Source organism: Scyliorhinus canicula, chromosome 9 (genome assembly GCF_902713615.1).
Source record: "Scyliorhinus canicula chromosome 9, sScyCan1.1, whole genome shotgun sequence".
NCBI classification, from domain to species: domain Eukaryota; kingdom Metazoa; phylum Chordata; class Chondrichthyes; order Carcharhiniformes; family Scyliorhinidae; genus Scyliorhinus; species Scyliorhinus canicula.
In genome coordinates this window covers 16,158,074-16,174,855 of record NC_052154.1, presented here as the reverse complement: position 1 = coordinate 16,174,855, position 16,782 = coordinate 16,158,074, and the positions used below count along the sequence as shown (strand labels likewise).

The window sequence follows — 16,782 nt, the reverse complement described above, 5'->3', positions numbered from 1 at the left end:
CTGTTACCAGACTCCTAAATGACCCTCTTATGGACTGACCTCATCAGCACTCCCCATCCCTGTATGCTTCATCCGATGCCGGTGTTTATGAAGTTACATTGTGTACCTTGTGTTGCCCTATTATGTATTTTCTGTTATTTCCTTTTCTTTTCATGTATTTAATGATCTGTTGAGCTGCTCGCAGAAAAATACTTTTCACTGTACCTCGGTACATGTGACAATAAAAAAATCCAATTCAAATCCAATCAAACTTGGTGTCATCTGCAAATATTACACTTTGTTCCCACATCTAAATCATTAATATATATTGTCAATAGCTGGGTCCTTAGCACAAATCCCTGTGGTAATCCACTAGTCACTGCATGCCAATTTGAACAAGACCCGTTAATTCCTGCTCTTTCTTTCCTATCTGCCAACCAGTTTTCTATCCATCTCAATACACTACCCCAATCCCATGCGCATTAATTTTACACACTAATCTTTTATGCGTTACTTTGTCAAGAGCCTTATGAAAGTCCAAATACACCACATCAATTGGCTCCCCTTCATCAATGCTACTAGTTTCATCCTCAAATAATTCCAGTAGATTTGTCAAGCATGATTTCTCCTTCATAAATCCATGACTCTGTCCTATCCGGCCACAGTTTTCTAAGTGCTCTGCTATGTAATCTTTGTAATCTTCACCTGAAGAAGGAGCCGTGCTCCGAAAGCTCGTGTTTGAAACAAACCTGTTGGACTTTAACCTGGTGTTGTAAGACTTCTTACTGTGCTCACCCCAGTCCAACGCCGGCATCTCCACATCATGTGATCTTTGATAATGGATTCTAAAATTTTCCCCACTACTGACATCAGGCTTACTGATCTATAATTCCCTGCTTTCTCTCTATATCCCTTTTTAAATAGTGGAGTTACATGAGCCACCCTCCTATCTGCAGGAGCTGTTCCGCGCTCTATACAATCCTGGAAGGTGACCACCAATGCATCCACTATTTCTGGAGCCTACTTCTTCAGTACTTTGAGATGGAGATTATCAAGCCCCTGGGATTGATCAGCCTTCAATCCCATCAATTTGCCCAACATCATTTCTCTACTGATATTGATCATCTTCAGTTCCCCAACATTTCTGGTATCTTATTTGTGTCCTCATATGTGAAGACAGAACCAAAGTATGTATTTAGTTGCTCAGCCATTTCTTTATCCCCGTTATACAGTCCCCTGTTCCTGACTGTAAGGGACCTACATTTGTCTTCACCAATCCTTTCCTCTTCACGTACCTATAGAAACCTTTACAATCAGGTTTTATGTTCCCTGCAAGCTTACTCTTTTGTACTCTATTTTCCCCTTCTTAATCAATCCCTTGGTCCATCTTTGCTGAATTCTTAACGGGCTCCCAATTCTCAGACCGGTTGCTTTTCTTGGCCAATTTGTATGCTTCTTCCTTGGACCCAAACCCACAAACTCTACCACTTAGAAGGACAAGGACAGCAGACACATGGGGACACCATCGCTTGCAAATTCCCACCCAAGTTACACACACCCTGACTTGGAAATGTATCATTGTTCCTTTGCTGTCGCTGGGTTAAAATCCTGGAACTCCTTCCCCAACACCACATGGACTACAGCGGTTCAAGAAGGCAACTCACCACCACCTTCTCAAGGGTAATTCGGAATCGGCATTAAATGTTGGTCTAGCCCACCGGATAAACAAATTTAAAAAAACATCCGAAGGTAATGCAGCTTGAGTCAGGAATGTGATCAGGTACTTCATCGGTGAAAATGGTACATCAGTTGGCAGCCTGGTTGGTGAAATTATGGGATTGGTCTGGTTTCACTCGCCTCTTTACTGGACAGAAGAGAATATTGGAATGGCTTAAAATTAAATTACTTAAGAGCTCTTTGCAGTTAGATATATTGAAAATGGGCTGAAATATAACAAGATAGCCTCTTAGCATAATGAGCACTGACTGAGCTGAAGCACCCAGAAGATAATTGAGGCCTTCTACCTGCCTTCTACTCAATGCATTGCATACGGTGCCCAGATGAGTTCAATCTTGATATTACACTATTCAGTCAAAAAACATCAATTCACTTCCAACATTGGTTTATCCCAATGGCATAAATGTGCACACAGCATCCCACACACGGATCGACAGTACCCCCCCCCCCCCCCCCCCCCCCCCTCCTCACACACGCAGCAGACAAGCAAAACGAAAGGCACCGACTCACATGTTCAAGGAAGGATGAAAGGAACTTATTCATTGTGAAGTAGGCTTTCAGATTCTGCTGCAGAGTGGCTGAATCCTCACGGCTGCTTTGATTCACTTTTGCTGCCTTCGATGATCAAGAAAAATGCGGAGGAAAAAACAACAGGAGGGCTGAATTTTAAGGTCACATTCTGTATTAGTTTTGTGGTTCTTGTTAAAGGTGGTTCAACACTTCTATACGGATGCTTCAGCAGCCCGCAAATCACACCTCACCCCTCGTTACCTAACTTCACTGACATAAACTTCCATTTTCTCGCATTTGCATCTCTAGTTTCCACTTAAATTAATCTTTTCCTCAATTACTCCATGTAGTAGCGAGTTCTGTATTTGGCCATTCTGTCAATAAAGAGGTTTCTCCTGAATTCCCTGATGGGTTTATCAGTGACTATCGTGTACATACGGCTCCTGGATCTGGTCTTGCCTCAGAGAGGAAACACCTTCTCCACACTCATTCTTTCAAACCGTTTTCCCGTTTCTCGAGAGAAGAACCTGAGCCTGGTCACTCCTGTAGAACCTTTCACTTCTAGTATCTTTCCAGTAAATTCTGAATTGTACTTTCTGGGCTGGATATTCCGTCGGGGGAGGGGAGGGTGTGAAACACAATCAGAATGATTTCCAAGTCCCAAGCCAACCCTCTACCCCGCCGGGGAAACGGACGTCCATTGGAATTTTCATGTGTCCTGTCGGGATGGGGACAGGTTCTCTGTCCAGTTCAGGATGGTGGGAGGGTTCGCCAAGCTGGAGAACCTGTCAGACACCTACCTGAAAAGGTACAGCAGACTGAAATGGGAATGTGAGTCAGAGAGAGGACGCTTCAACATGGAGGCACCAACTCATAGATTTCATAGAATTTACAGTGCAGAAGGAGGCCATTGGGCCCATCGAGTCTGCACCGGCTCTTGGAAAGAGCACCCTACTTCAAGCCCACACCTCCACCCTATCCCCGTAACCCAATCCAGCCTATCCCCGTAACCCAGCAGCTCCATCTAACCTAAGGGCAATTTATCATGGCCTAGTGGTATTGTCAGTGGTCGAGTAATCCAGAGAGAGAGCCAGGGTAATGGGTTCAAATCCCACCATGGCAGATGGTGAAATTTGAATTCAATTTTGGGGCAGCACGGTAGCATTGTGAATAGCACAATTGCTTCACAGCTCCAGGGTCCCAGGTTCGATTCCGGCTTGGGTCACTGTGCGGAGTCTGCACGTTCTCCCCGTGTGTGCGTGGGTTTCCTCCGGGTGCTCCAGTTTCCTCCCACAGTCCAAAGATGTGCAGGTTAGGTGGATTGGCCATGCTAAATTGCCCTTAGTGTCCAAAATTGCCCTTAGTGTTGGGTGGGGTTACTGGGTTATTGGGATAGGGTGGAGGTGTTGACCTTGGGTAGGGTGCTCTTTTCAAGAGCCGGTGCAGACTCGATGGGCTGAATGGCCTCCTTCTGCACTGTAAATTCTATGAATCTGCACGTCCTGGGACTGTGGGAGGAAACCGGAGCACCCGGAGGAAACCCACGCAGACACGGGAAGAACGTGCAGACTCTGCACAGACAGTGACCCAGCCAGGAATCGAACCTGGGACCCTGGCGCTGTGAAGCCATAGTGCTAACCACTATGCCACCGTACTGCCCACTCTTCAACTTGTTCAATGTTTTAAATTCAAAAATAAAGTCAGTAGCCGAGTTAACACTGTGGTTTGGGAGGGAAACAATAATCTGGGGTACCAGAATCAGTCACTTGGATGAATGCGGATTAATTAAGGAAAGCTAGCGCAGGTCTGAGGAGGATAAATCACGCTTAGCTGGATTGAGTTTTCTGATGAGGTTACAGAGAAGATTGATGATAGTAATGTGGTTAATGTGGCGTTCGTGGTTTTAAAAGGAGACATTTAACAAAGTGCCATATAACAGGCTTGTCAGCAAAGTGAAGCCCATGAAATGAGAGGGGAAGGGGCCGAATAGACAGGAAGTTGGCTGAGTGCCAGGACACAGAGTAGTTGTTCTGTGGACTGGAGGAAGTGAGGTTCCTCAAAGATCATTGATTTTCTTGATTTATATTGATGCTCCAGACCAGTTGTTTCCAACCTTTTCAGTAACGCGGCATACAAATGAGAGAAATAATTCCACAGCACGCCCACTTTTTTTCAGTGGAATCAATTGCTCATAAACGCCCCACAAAGTGGGAGCGGACCGACAGTGGCCAATCACATACGAGGGGCTGGGCCACCCAGTGTGTCATCTCTGCGGCAATGAAACGTTGGCGCCTGCTACGTCCCTGGTGGGTTTCGTGAAGGTGGAGGGCGAGGGTGTGTGGAGAGAGAGTGGTGGGTGAGAAAATTGTAAGAATGCGTGGAGAAATAATAGCGGGAGAGCATGAAGGAAGTGAATGAGTGAGCAGGGCAGCACGGTAGCACAGTGGTTAGCGCTGTTGCTTCACAGCTCCAGGGACCCGGGTTCGATTCCTGGCTTGGGTCACTGCCCATGCGGAGTCTGCACGTTCTCCCTGTGTCTGCGTGGGTTTCCTCCGCGTGTTCCGGTTTCCTCCCACAATCCAAAGGGGTGCAGGTTAGGTGGATTGGCCATGATAAAATATTGCCCTTAGTGTCCAAAAAGGTTTAGGTGGGGTGTTACTGGGTTATGAGGATAGGGTGGAGGTGCGGGCTTAGTTTGGGTGCTCTTTCCAAGGGCCAGTGCAGATTCGATGGGCTGAATGGCTTCCTTTTGCACTGTAACTTCTATGATTCTATGAATGTGGAGGGGCTATGTGGAGGGAGATTATGGAGAGATAAAGAGAGAGTGCAGGGAGTGTTTATGGGTGAAGAGGGTGTGTGGAGGGAGGTAGTGTGGAGAGAGAGAGCATGGAGGGAGAGCATGGAGGGAGAGAATGTGGAGGAAGAGAGCGTGGAGAGCGTGGAGAGAGCGAGCACGTAGAACGTGGAGGAAGAGAACATGGAGGGAGAGTGTATGGAGAGAGAGCATAGAGGAAGAGAGCGTGGAGAGGGAGCGTGCTGGGAGAGAGCATGAAAAGAGGGCATAGAGGAAGAGAGCGTGGAGAGGGAGCGTGTTGGGAGAGGGCGTGGAGAGAGAGCACACTAGGAGAGAGCGTGGAGCGTGAAAGAAGAAAGCATGAAGGAGAGAGCGTGGTGGATGAGAGCATAGAGAGCACAGAGGGAGAGAGTGTGGGGAGAGAGTGTGGAGGGAGAGAGCGTGGAGAGAGAGAATATGGAGCAGGCGTAGGGGAAGAGAGTGTGGAGAGACACGAGAGAGAGAGCATGGGAAGAGAGAGTGTGGAGGGAGAGAGCATGGAGGGAGAGGTCGTCGAGGGAGAGAGAGTGGAGGGAGAGAGCGTGGAGGGAGAGAGCAAGGAGGGAGAGAGCGTGGAGAGAGTGTGGAGGGAGAGAGCGTGGAGGGAGAGAGCATGGAGGGGGAGAATGTGGAGAAAGCGTAGGGGAAGAAAACGCTGAGAGGGGCGAGAGAGAGAGTGTGGAGAGAGCATGGAGGGAGAGAGCGTGGAGGGAGAGAGCGTAGAGAGAGATAGCGTGGAGAGAGTGTTGAGGGAGAGAGTTTGGAGAGCGTGGAGGAAGAGAGCGTGGAGAAAGAGAGCGTGGAGCGAGAGCGAGGAGGGAGAGAGCGTGGAGGGAGAGAGCATGGAGGGAGAGAGCGTGGAGAGCGTGGAGGAAGAGAGCGTGGAGGGAGAGAGCGTCGAGCGAGAGCGAGGAGGGAGGGAGCGTGGAGGGAGAGAGCATGGAGGGAGAGAGCGCGGAGGAAGAGAGCGTGGAGGGAGAGAGCGTAGAAAGAGCGTGGAGGGAGAGAGCATGGAGGGAGTGAGGAGGGAGAGAGCGTGGAGGGAGAGAGCGTGGAGGGAGAGAGCATGGAGGGAGTGAGGAGGGAGAGAGCATGGAGGGAGAGAGCGTGGAGGGAGTGAGGAGGGAGAGAGCGTGGAGGGAGAGAGCGTGGAGGGAGCTCGAAGGGAGGGAGCTCGGAGGGAGAGAGCGTGGAGGGAGAGAGCGTGGAGCGAGAGCAAGGAGGGAGAGAGCATGGAGGGGAGAGCATGGAGGGAGAGAGCGTGGAGGAAGAGAGCGTGGAGGGAGAGAGCGTGGAGGGAGAGAGCGTGGAGGGAGAGCGAGGAGGGAGAGAGTGCGGAGGGAGAGAGCGCGGAGGGGGGAGGGCATGGAGGGAGAGAGCGTGGAGGGAGAGAACGCGGAGGGAGAGAGCGTGGAGGGAGAGAGCGTGGAGGGAGAGAGCGCGGGGCGAGTGTGAGGAGGGAGAGAGCATGGAGGGAGAGAGCATGGAGGGAGAGAGCGTGGAGAGAGAGAGCGAAGAGGGAGAGAGAATGGAGAGAGCATGGAGTTAGAGAGCATGGAGCGAGAGCATGGAGGGAGAGAGCGTGGAGCAAGAGCGAGGAGGGAGAGAGCGTGGAGCGAGAGCAAGGAGGGAGAGAGCGTGGAGGGAGAGCGAGGAGGGAGAGAGCGTGGTGGGAGAGCGAGGAGGGAGAGAGCGCGGAGGGAGAGCGAGAAGGGAGAGAGCACGGAGGGAGAGAGCGTGGAGGGAGAGCGAGTAGGGAGAGAGCATGGAGGGGGAGAGCATAGAGGGAGGGAGCGCGGAGAGAGAGAGCGTGGAGGGAGAGAGCGCGGAGGGAGAGAGCGTGGAGGGAGAGAGCGCGGAGGGAGAGAGCGTGGAGGGAGAGAGCGCGGAGCGAGAGCGAGGAGGGAGAGAGCGTGGAGGGAGAGAAGGCGGAGGGAGAGAGCATGGAGAGAGAGCATAGAGGAAGAGAGCGTGGAGAGGGAGCGTGCTGGGAGAGAGCATGGAAAGAGGGCATAGAGGAAGAGAGCGTGGAGAGAGCGTGGAGAGGGAGCATGTTGGGAGAGGGCGTGGAGAGAGAGCGCACTAGGAGAGAGCGTGGAGCGTGGAAGAAGAAAGCATGAAGGAGAGAGCGTGGTGGATGAGAGCATAGAGAGCACAGAGGGAGAGAGTGTGGGGAGAGAGTGTGGAGGGAGAGAGTGTGGAGAGAGAGGATATGGAGCAAGCGTAGGGGAAGAGAGTGTGGAGAGACACGAGAGAGAGAGCATGGGAAGAGAGAGTGTGGAGGGAGAGAGCAAGGAGGGAGAGGTCGTCCAGGGAGAAAGAGTGGAGGGAGAGAGCAAGGAGGGAGAGAGCAAGGAGGGAGAGAGCGTGGAGAGAGTGTGGAGGGAGAGAGCGTGGCGGGAGAGAGCGTGGAGGGAGTGAGCATGGAGGGAGAGAATATGGAGAAAGCGTAGGGGAAGAAAACGCAGAGAGGGGCGAGAGAGAGTGTGGAGAGAGCATGGAGGGAGAGAGCGTGGAGGGAGAGAGCGTAGAGAGAGATAGCGTGGAGAGAGTGTTGAGGGAGAGAGTTTGGAGAGCCTGGAGAAAGAGAGCGTGGAGCGAGAGCGAGGAGGGAGAGAGCGTGGAGGGAGAGAGTATGGAGGGAGAGAGCGTGGAGAGCGTGGAGGAAGAGAGCGTGGAGGGAGAGAGCGTGGAGCGAGAGCGAGGAGGGAGGGAGCGTGGAGGGAGAGAGCGTGGAGAGAGATAGCGTGGAGAGAGTGTGGAGGGAGAGAGCGTGGAGAGAGTGTGGAGGGAGAGAGCATGGAGGGAGTGAGGAGGGAGAGAGCGTGGAGGGAGAGAGCGTGGAGGGAGGAGAGCGTGGAGGGAGAGAGCATGGAGGGAGGAGGAGGGAGAGAGCGTGGAGGGAGAGAGTATGGAGGGAGAGAGCGTGGAGAGCGTGGAGGAAGAGAGCGTGAGGGAGAGAGCGTGGAGCGAGAGCGAGGAGGGAGGGAGCGTGGAGGGAGAGAGCGTGGAGAGAGATAGCGTGGAGAGAGTGTGGAGGGAGAGAGCGTGGAGAGAGTGTGGAGGGAGAGAGCATGGAGGGAGTGAGGAGGGAGAGAGCGTGGAGGGAGAGAGCGTGGAGGGAGAGAGCGTGGAGGGAGAGAGCATGGAGGGAGTGAGGAGGGAGAGAGCGTGGAGGGAGAGAGCGTGGAGGGAGTGAGGAGGGAGAGAGCGTGGAGGGAGAGAGCGTGGAGCGAGAGCGAGGAGGGAGAGAGCATGGAGGGGGAGAGCATGGAGGGAGAGAGCGTGGAGGAAGATAGCGTGGAGGGAGAGAGCGTGGAGAGTGAGCGTGGAGGGAGAGAGCGTGGAGGGAGAGAGCGCGGAGCGAGAGCGAGGAGGGAGAGAGCGCGGAGGGAGAGCGAGGAGGGAGAGAGTGCGGAGGGAGAGAGCGCTGAGGGGGGAGGGCATGGAGGGAGAGAGCGTGTAGGGAGAGAGCGTGTAGGGAGAGAACGCGGAGGGAGAGAGCGTGGAGGGAGAGAGCGTGGAGGGAGAGAGCGTGGAGGGAGAGAGCGTGGAGCGAGTGTGAGGAGGGAGAGAGCGTGGAGGGAGAGAGCGCGGAGGGAGAGAGCGTGGAGGGAGAGATCGCGGAGGGAGAGAGCGTGGAGAGAGAGAGCGAGGAGGGAGAGAGAATGGAGAGTGGAGGGAGAGTGAGAGTGGAGGGAGAGAATGGAGAGTGGAGGGAGAGCGTGGAGGTAGAGACGTGGAGGGAGAGAGCGCGGAGCGAGAGCGAGGAGGGAGAGAGCGTGGAGGGAGAGAGCGCGGAGCGAGAGCGAGGAGGGAGAGAGCGTGGAGGGAGAGCGAGTAGGGAGAGAGCATGGAGGGAGAGAGCGCGGAGGGAGAGAGCGTGGAGGGAGAGGCGTGGAGGGAGAGAGCGCGGAGCGAGAGCGAGGAGGGAGAGAGCGTGGAGGGAGAGCGAGGAGGGAGAGAGCGTGGAGGGAGAGCGAGTAGGGAGAGAGCCTGGAGAGAGCATGGAGGGAGAGAGCGTGGAGGGAGAGAGCGCAGAGGGAGAGAGCGCGGAGGGAGAGACGTGGAGGGAGAGAGCGCGGAGCGAGAGCGAGGAGGGAGAGAGCGTGGAGGGGAGAGAAGGCAGAGGGAGAGTGCATGGAGGGAGAGAGCGTGGAGGGAGAGAGCGTGGAGGGAGAGAGCGCGGAGCGAGAGTGAGGAGGGAGAGAGCATGGAGGGAGAGAGCATGGAGGGAGAGAGCGCGGAGCGAGAGCGAGGAGTGAGAGAGCGTGGAGGGAGAGAAGGCAGAGGGAGAGAGCATGGAGGGAGAGAGCATGGAGGGAGAGAGCATGGAGGGAGAGAGCGTGGCGAGAGAGCGAGGAGGGAGAGAGAATGGAGAGAGCATGGAGTTAGAGAGCATGGAGCGAGAGCGTGGAGGGAGAGAGCGTGGAGGGAGAGAGAATGGAGAGAGAGAGCGTGGAGGGAGAGAGCGTGGAGAGAGAGAGCGTGGAGAAAGAGAGAATGGAGAGAGAGAGCGAGGAGGGAGAGAACATGGAGAGAATGTGGAGGGAGAGCGTGGAGAGAGAGAGCGAGGGGGGAGAGAGAATGGAGAGAGAGAGCGTGGAGAGAGCCTGGAGAGAGAGAGCGAAGGGGGAGAGAGAATGGAGAGAGAGAGCGTGGAGAGAGCGTGGAGAGAGAGCGTGGAGAGAGAGAACGTGGAGAGAGAGAGCGAGGAGGGAGAGAGAATGGAGAGAGCATGTAGGGAGAGAATGTGGAGGGAGAGCATGGAGGGAGAGAATGTGGAGGGAGAGAGCGTGGAGGGAGAGAGAATGGAGAGAGAGAGCGTGGTGGGAGAGAACATGGAGAGAATGGAGAGAGAGAGCATGGAGAGAGAGAGCGAGGAGGGAGAGAGAATGGAGAGAGCATGTAGGGAGAGAATGTGGAGGGAGAGCATGGAGGGAGAGAATATGGAGGCAGAGCGAGGAGGGAGAGAATGTGGAGGGAGAGCATGGAGGGAGAGACTGTGGAGGGAGAGGATGGAGGGAGAGAATGTGGAGGAAGGAGTACAGGATGGGAAGTGGTTGGGTGGTTATAGCGGCTGTTGAATTGAGCTTGGCGGTAAGCACTTTATTTATTCCCTAACTAATGCAATGTATTACATTTATAGAACATCTTTAATACAAATAGGTCCCAAGGAGATTCACAAGAGTCGTACCGGTCAAAACATGGCTTTAAACCACATATGGAAATGTGGCGTTTAGTGCCACAAGATTCCTGCTGAATCAGTCAAATGGGAATTTCTCAGTGAACAGGAGGCCCCTTTTGAATCTTGCCTTGTGGGAACCTGCTGGTCATCAGGCCAACCTCACCTCAGGGGGAGTGCGGGGATTTGTTCCTGTCCCCTCTCTTCATCTATCTGCTCAACCCCACACATGGTTTCTCTCGATTGTAGCAATTAGCATGATGAACACGTCATTCCCCACAAACACGTTTAGGGCATGTTTACAATTTTACACCCCCGCCCCCCCCCCCCGCCCCAACGTCGCAGGTCTGGTTCATCCCAGGTGCACCACCAAACTCGCTCTCGCCGCAACTGGTTCGCCAGGAGACGGCTATAATCCTCCACCTTCATATTATACTTTTCTGCTGCTCTTTCCTCTGGAATTCTGGGATACGGACCTGGCAGCTGGTCCTTCTTGGAAGTACCGGAGGCAACCCTGCCGCAGGCCAAAATCCCCTCCGGCTAACCACAGGCTTTTCCTTAAACCCCTGCTCCGGGGGCAAAGCCAACAGCCTCTCCGTGCCATATCTTACTGAAATAACTCGAAACATGTCTTGCTGGGCTGGGCGAGGGTGGGGATCTGGCCTGGAGGGTCGGGGGGGGGGGGGGGGGGGGGGGCTGAGTTCCTCGCCTCAGGCAACACTGTGCAGTGAATGGAAAATTCTTCCCAACAGGTTATTAATAAAAAAAGGAAGTACCTCACTGAGTGGTGATAGTATCCGATCGTATTGTTGTCTGACTTTATTAGAAATTAAGACCTCAAAGGTCTGGACATCCATGTTGGGCTCAAGGCCTCTCATTGCACAAAGATTTCCCTGTGGTTAAAAAGTGGAATATTAGACAGCGTTGCAGTTTCTGACTCTTCCCAAACATTAACCTCTCTGTCTCCCCATTCCCGCTTGAAGCAAGTCAACTTCAGAATTTTTCTCTCCAATGGCCAGCCCTTGTCGTTCCCTATGTGAGCAGATGTTCCTGCTCCTGAACCCGGGGTCCATTGGCTGACGGAACTCTGACTGGGAAACACACCTTCTTGGTTGAAAACTTGTGTAAAACTTTGTCTGAAGGTGAGAAAAAAAAAAGAACAAATCTACTCGATTTAGTATTCCATCCTGACATATTTTCCTATAATCACTGCCCCCAGGCATTCCCAGAACAATTCCCAGGACAATTAACCCCAGAGGCAAGAGCGGGAATATCTGCCCTATCTGGTCAGGGGAGAGACTTGGACTCGGGTTCATTGTCTTGGGATAAGGGTTGGATATTTAGGACTGAGATGAGGAGAAATTTCTTCACTCAGAGGGTCCTGAATCTTTGAACTTCAATATACCCGAGAGGGCTGAGGAGGCCAGTTATTTAGTGCAATTAGGCCCGGGATTGATAGGTTCAAAGGAAATGCAAGGGATATGGAAATAGGGCAGGAGAATGAAGTTGAGGTCAAGTTTCAGCCATGATCTATTTGAATGGAGGACGCGCTCGAGTGGCCCACTTAGCCTACTCCTGTTACTATTTTTCCATGTTATTTGAGTGCAATTTATTAAGATTAATCTACCCTAATATGGTAAAATGCATCACTTGATTACCTCTTCTTTCTTGAGGTTGAGGTACATTGACTCCATACCAATATCAGCTTGTCCGTGCACCGACCGTCCGTGGATGTAATAACCATAGCACCTGTGCAATAAGACCAAGACGGATACCTGGATGTAATTGTATTCGGAAAAAAATTAGGCATACTTGAGACACAGATGTAAAAGAAAATGATGTTGACATTTCCATTCTAACCTCCATTTCGTACAGTGACGTTTGGAAAAACATCAGGGACAATCAGCTTGGTGAGTTCCATCCAACTCCCAGCAGCTAGTTAGAATGGCTTTGTGTTCGAAAAATTGGATTCTTAACAGGAGCAAGGGGTCAGAAGTGAAATCTCAAACTGGGGGGAGGGGGGTCTTGTCACTATTTTGAAGAAGAGCAGGGAACTTATCCCTGATGTCCTGGCCAATATTTATCCCTCAGCCAACATCACACAAAACAGATGATTTATTTTATTCGTTTGTGGGATCTGGGTGTTGCTGGTTTGGCCTGCATTTATTGCTCATCCCTAACTTCCCTGGAGAAGGTGCTGGTGAACTGCCTTCTTGAACCGCTGCAGTCCATGTGGTGTAGGTACACCCACGATGCTGTTAGCAAGGGAGTTCCAGGATTTCACCCCAGTGAAGGAACGGCAATATATTTCCAAGTCAGGATAGTGAGTGGCTTGGAGGGGAACTTCCAGGTGGTGGGGGTTCCCATGCGTCTGCTGCCCCTATCTTTCTACATGGCGGTAGTCGTGGGTTTGTAGAGTGCTGTCGAAGGAGCCTTGGTGAGCTCATTATCATATTGTTGTGTGTGGGAGTTCACTGTGTGCAAATTGGCTGCTGCATTTCCTACATACCAACCGTGAGAACACTTCACAAGGTAAATCATAGCTGATTGGCAAAACTGTTGTGTAAATGTATGTTTTTCAGTACTCCCAGGGGGAAGCCATGCTGATAGTGAGTGTGAGTCAGAGATAGGATTACAGCACCTGAGTTCACAGGTATAAAATGTGAAAAACAAAGGCCCTGGATTACATTGTTAGATTAGCAACAGGCCCTGTCTTTCCTATCTTTCATCAAGGACATTTTTACTTCCCCATTTGTCTATAGGTTTGGAAAGTATTCCTTGGAGTTTTTCCAAAGCTCTTCTCCAAAATCACAGTTGGACAGTCCCACACCTGGGACTTTTCTTATGTGTGACTAACTGTTCTCCGGAAGGCCCGTGTTCAGTTCGGGTGCAGCCCCTCTGATTGTGACTGCCTTCCAGTCCCGCTCCTCAATAGCCATTCCTTGCCAGACAGTGTAAGCAAGTAACTTAACAATGGATGGCCACACTGAAAGTCCACACCCACACAGTTTCCAGCCAGTGCCTGGGTAACAATTAGAATCCCCACAGTGCAAAAGGAGGCCATTCAGCCCATCGAGTCTGCACTGACTCTCTGAAAGAGCACCCATCTCGGCCCAGTTCCCTACCCTATCCATGTACCCTCACCTAACCTGCACATCTTTCGACACTGAGGGGCAATTTATCATGGCCAATTCACCGAACATCTTTGGACTGTGGGGGGAAACTAGAACACCCGGAGGAGAGACATGGGGAGAATGTGCAAACTCCACACGGACAGTCACCCAAGGCCGGAATTGAGCCCGCATCCCTGGCGTGTGAGGCAGCAGTGCTAACCACCGTGCCACCGTGCCGTGAATTAGGGATGGGTACACTGGCTGACTTTACTTTACTTCCCTTAATCCAGCGAATGAAACAGAGGGAGGCGCTGGGCGATTGTGGAGCGGACCGGGTAGTGGAATTTGTCTTGGATTGCTCTCGTCAAACGTTGGCACAGAGGTCAATTGTGCTGTTCCGTCTCAGGAACTGGCTGAAAGCATCAAACTCAGTGAAGACGGGAGGGAAAACGCTAGATGGTGCGGCCCAGTCCCAGTGAGGCAGTTGTCAGGTTCCTTTCCATTTTTACCTCAGTAACTGTGTCGTCACTGGGCCACATTGAGGATAGCGGAAGCAAAGCAGCAGGCCGGATACTCACATTGCTCACCGAGCACAAGTCCACAAACTGCTGAATCTTGTCTTCCACGAATCTCTCACAGAATCCAATACAGAAGATTACCTGCAAAGGGTTGGAATATCTCTGGTTAATGTTGGTATGGGTTTGCATAGTTCCAAACAAGTTCCAACAGGTGGCCAATTTTGTGTTCGTAAACTGGCGCAGAGTAATCGTGATCCAGGCTTGTGGTTTGCGGTGAGGCATCTTCACCTGCATCTCCTCACATAGCAAGGTGCGTCAATAGGGAGACACAATGGGATGTTTGCCGGAGGTTACTCCCAGGAACCTCCCAGTGACTGACGGCAGAATTAGGATCAGGAAAATCACTGACGTCTGCCGCGACAATCCAGCATGTGATGCCACCAGGAACCATCGTCCATAACAGATATAAATAAAGGTCATCAAGCGAACTGGGCACTTGTCACTTCATTAGAGAAGTGAGAAATGTTTTAAATTCATGAAGCATCTATCTGAAGTAAACGCACATTTGGCGTGAGTGTGATTTACAGTATTGCGTCCATTTCAGGACGCCACATTTTAGCAAGGATGAGAAGACATGAGAGAGGGCGAGGATAAGATTCACGAGAGTGGTTCAGGAATGAGAAACATCAATTACATTGGCAGATTCGAGAAGTTGCGACTGTTTTCTTTGGAGAAAGTTGAGAGGAGATGTGATAGAGGTGTTGAAAATCACGAGGGGTCCGGACAGAGTGGATAGGGAGAAATGGTCCTCATTGGTGGAAAGATCGAGAACCAGAGGGAACAGATTTAAGGTCATTGGGAAGAGGAGCAATGGGAATAAGAGGAACATCTTTTACACATAGCTATTTTTTTTTAGGATCTGTAATAAACTGCCTGAGAGTTTGGTGGAGGCAGGGTCAATCAAAACTTTCAGGAGGGAATTGGGTTATTATCTGAAAGGGAAGAATGTGCAGGGCTATGGGGAGAAGGAGAAGGACCAGCACTGGGTGAATTGCTTCGTCAGGGAGTATGCATAATGATGTTTGGCTGAGAGCCCAGAAAACAATTACTCTTGTTGCACCCCAAAGGAGACTTTGCTCGATTGATAGTTCAGGCTCTCAGATCTCTGCTGTCAATTTCACAATATTTGTTTATATAACATTAGGAGGTCTCAAGGGTTTGTGGTTTTCGTTATTGATACTTTAAAGGGTCTGTATGATTGACACTTTTATTGGCTTGCACTTTTTCAACATAGTAGAAAGTTATGAATGAATTGCTTTTTAAAATAAACCTAATGTCGCTACAGGGTTAATTTAATCCAGTGTATAGCGGGTTCACAGGCAAGGAAGTGTCAGAGCTTGGCAAGGGGGCATGAGAGGCCGTAAGAGGTGGGTGGAAAGCTTGACACAGGAGATAGGAGAAGGACCTTTTCAAAGGTTCCCTCATGCAGACTACGGTTCATGACTCTTTTGAAGGGCTGTGCCCTTCTCTTTAAAATGCTGGCCTGACTCCATGCAAATTGTGGAGGAGTAGGATATGCCTGCAGAGCCAGCACTCTCCATTTCTCAGCGTCAGGGCTCCGAATATGCAAATTAATGTAACTGCAGCTGTCTTACTTGAGCCAAGCCGACTGCCAACCACATGGATACAGCTATTCCATATCGGAGAATTGGGCTCCAAGGAGCCAGACTAACATCAGATCCTGGATGTAGATTCAAATTCAGATCTCTTCTAGCGATGTTCTTTAAGCCAATGATCTGGAATCAAAAATATGTAAGTCAGAAACAGCAACTCTTTAATTCTGCCAAGTTTGTGTCTTTTCTAAGCAGCGAAGGAGAAAGATTAACAGAAATGTGTTTGCGCAGATGATCATTGGAGTATGGAATGTTTTTCCACAGGGTGTTGTTGTGGTAAAGAACATTACTCCTTTTAAGGGCAAAGTGGATAAATATCTGTAGTGGAGGGAGGCGCAGGGTGATTGAGAGCGCACGGGGTAGTGGAATTTGTTTTGGAATGCTCTAGTCAAGCTTTGGCACAGATATTATGGACTGAACGGTCTCCTTCAGTGTTGTAAGCATTGATATTTGAACCTGCTATGGGGAGGCTGCTGATAGTCACCTTTCTATTACTGTGAGAACTTGGACCATGAATACCAGGGACAATTCAAGGGCTGGAATTCTCTGGTCATCGGGATTCTATTTTCCCGCCAGCGCTGCACAGCCGCATGTAGATTTCCTGGCGGTGTGGGGTGGTCTCAAATCCCACCGACAAGCGGCGGGAAGAATCCCAGCGAACGGCGTGCCGTCGAGAAACACGCGGCTGGGGGACCGGAGAATCCTGCCCAAAGTCTGAGAACAACTTGTTTCGCTTCACGGGTTTCTGCTTGATAATCTCACCGGTGAGCTGTTTCCCAATGGAGTCCGTACCTTTTCTATTGCTTCATGGAAGGGGGCAGGGGTGGACTGTCCAATTCTCTTCACCGACCCCCATCTCACCTCCCGCCTCGCGCCCCCCCCCCCCCCCCCCCCCCCCCCAAGATAACATAAACATGGTTGGTGTCTCCCTACCCAAGCTCTGGAGGTAGCAGTCTAAAGATGTCCAGGTAAGGTAGGTTGGCCATGCTAAATTGTCCCTGAGGATAGGGCGGGAGAGTGGGCCTAGGTGGGGTGCTCTTTCAGAGGGTTGGTGTAGACTCGATGGGCCGAATGGCCTCCTTCTACACTGTAGGGATTCTATGGTTCAGTCCACAGTGTAGGCCTGAGGCCTGCCAGCCTGCAGCCACTAACATTTGCAATTTTGCATTTTAGCTCCGCTGTGCTCACATTTTTAAGCCTAAAATGAATATTTAAAGTCATTAAAGGTAATATA

At 51.3% G+C, this 16,782-nt stretch overlaps 1 protein-coding gene and 1 long non-coding RNA gene across 2 annotated transcripts in view; one reads left to right on the top strand and one right to left on the bottom strand.

Annotated features, from left to right (window-relative positions):
* The window catches only part of LOC119971115 (meckelin-like), a 153,340-nt gene that overhangs the window by 15,028 nt on the left and 121,530 nt on the right, over positions 1-16,782 (bottom strand). The window contains exons 21-25 of the mRNA XM_038806273.1: positions 15,531-15,671; positions 13,936-14,016; positions 11,903-12,019; positions 11,021-11,137; positions 2,227-2,331 (exon numbers count right to left, since the gene is read on the bottom strand). Of these exons, the coding sequence (XP_038662201.1) occupies positions 2,227-2,331; positions 11,021-11,137; positions 11,903-12,019; positions 13,936-14,016; positions 15,531-15,671 (561 nt within the window). The remainder of the gene's footprint in view (positions 1-2,226; positions 2,332-11,020; positions 11,138-11,902; positions 12,020-13,935; positions 14,017-15,530; positions 15,672-16,782) is intronic.
* LOC119971116 overlaps positions 15,577-16,782 on the top strand; it is a 43,390-nt gene continuing 42,184 nt past the window's right edge. The window contains exon 1 of the long non-coding RNA XR_005461745.1: positions 15,577-15,687. This is a non-coding gene — a long non-coding RNA (uncharacterized LOC119971116). The remainder of the gene's footprint in view (positions 15,688-16,782) is intronic.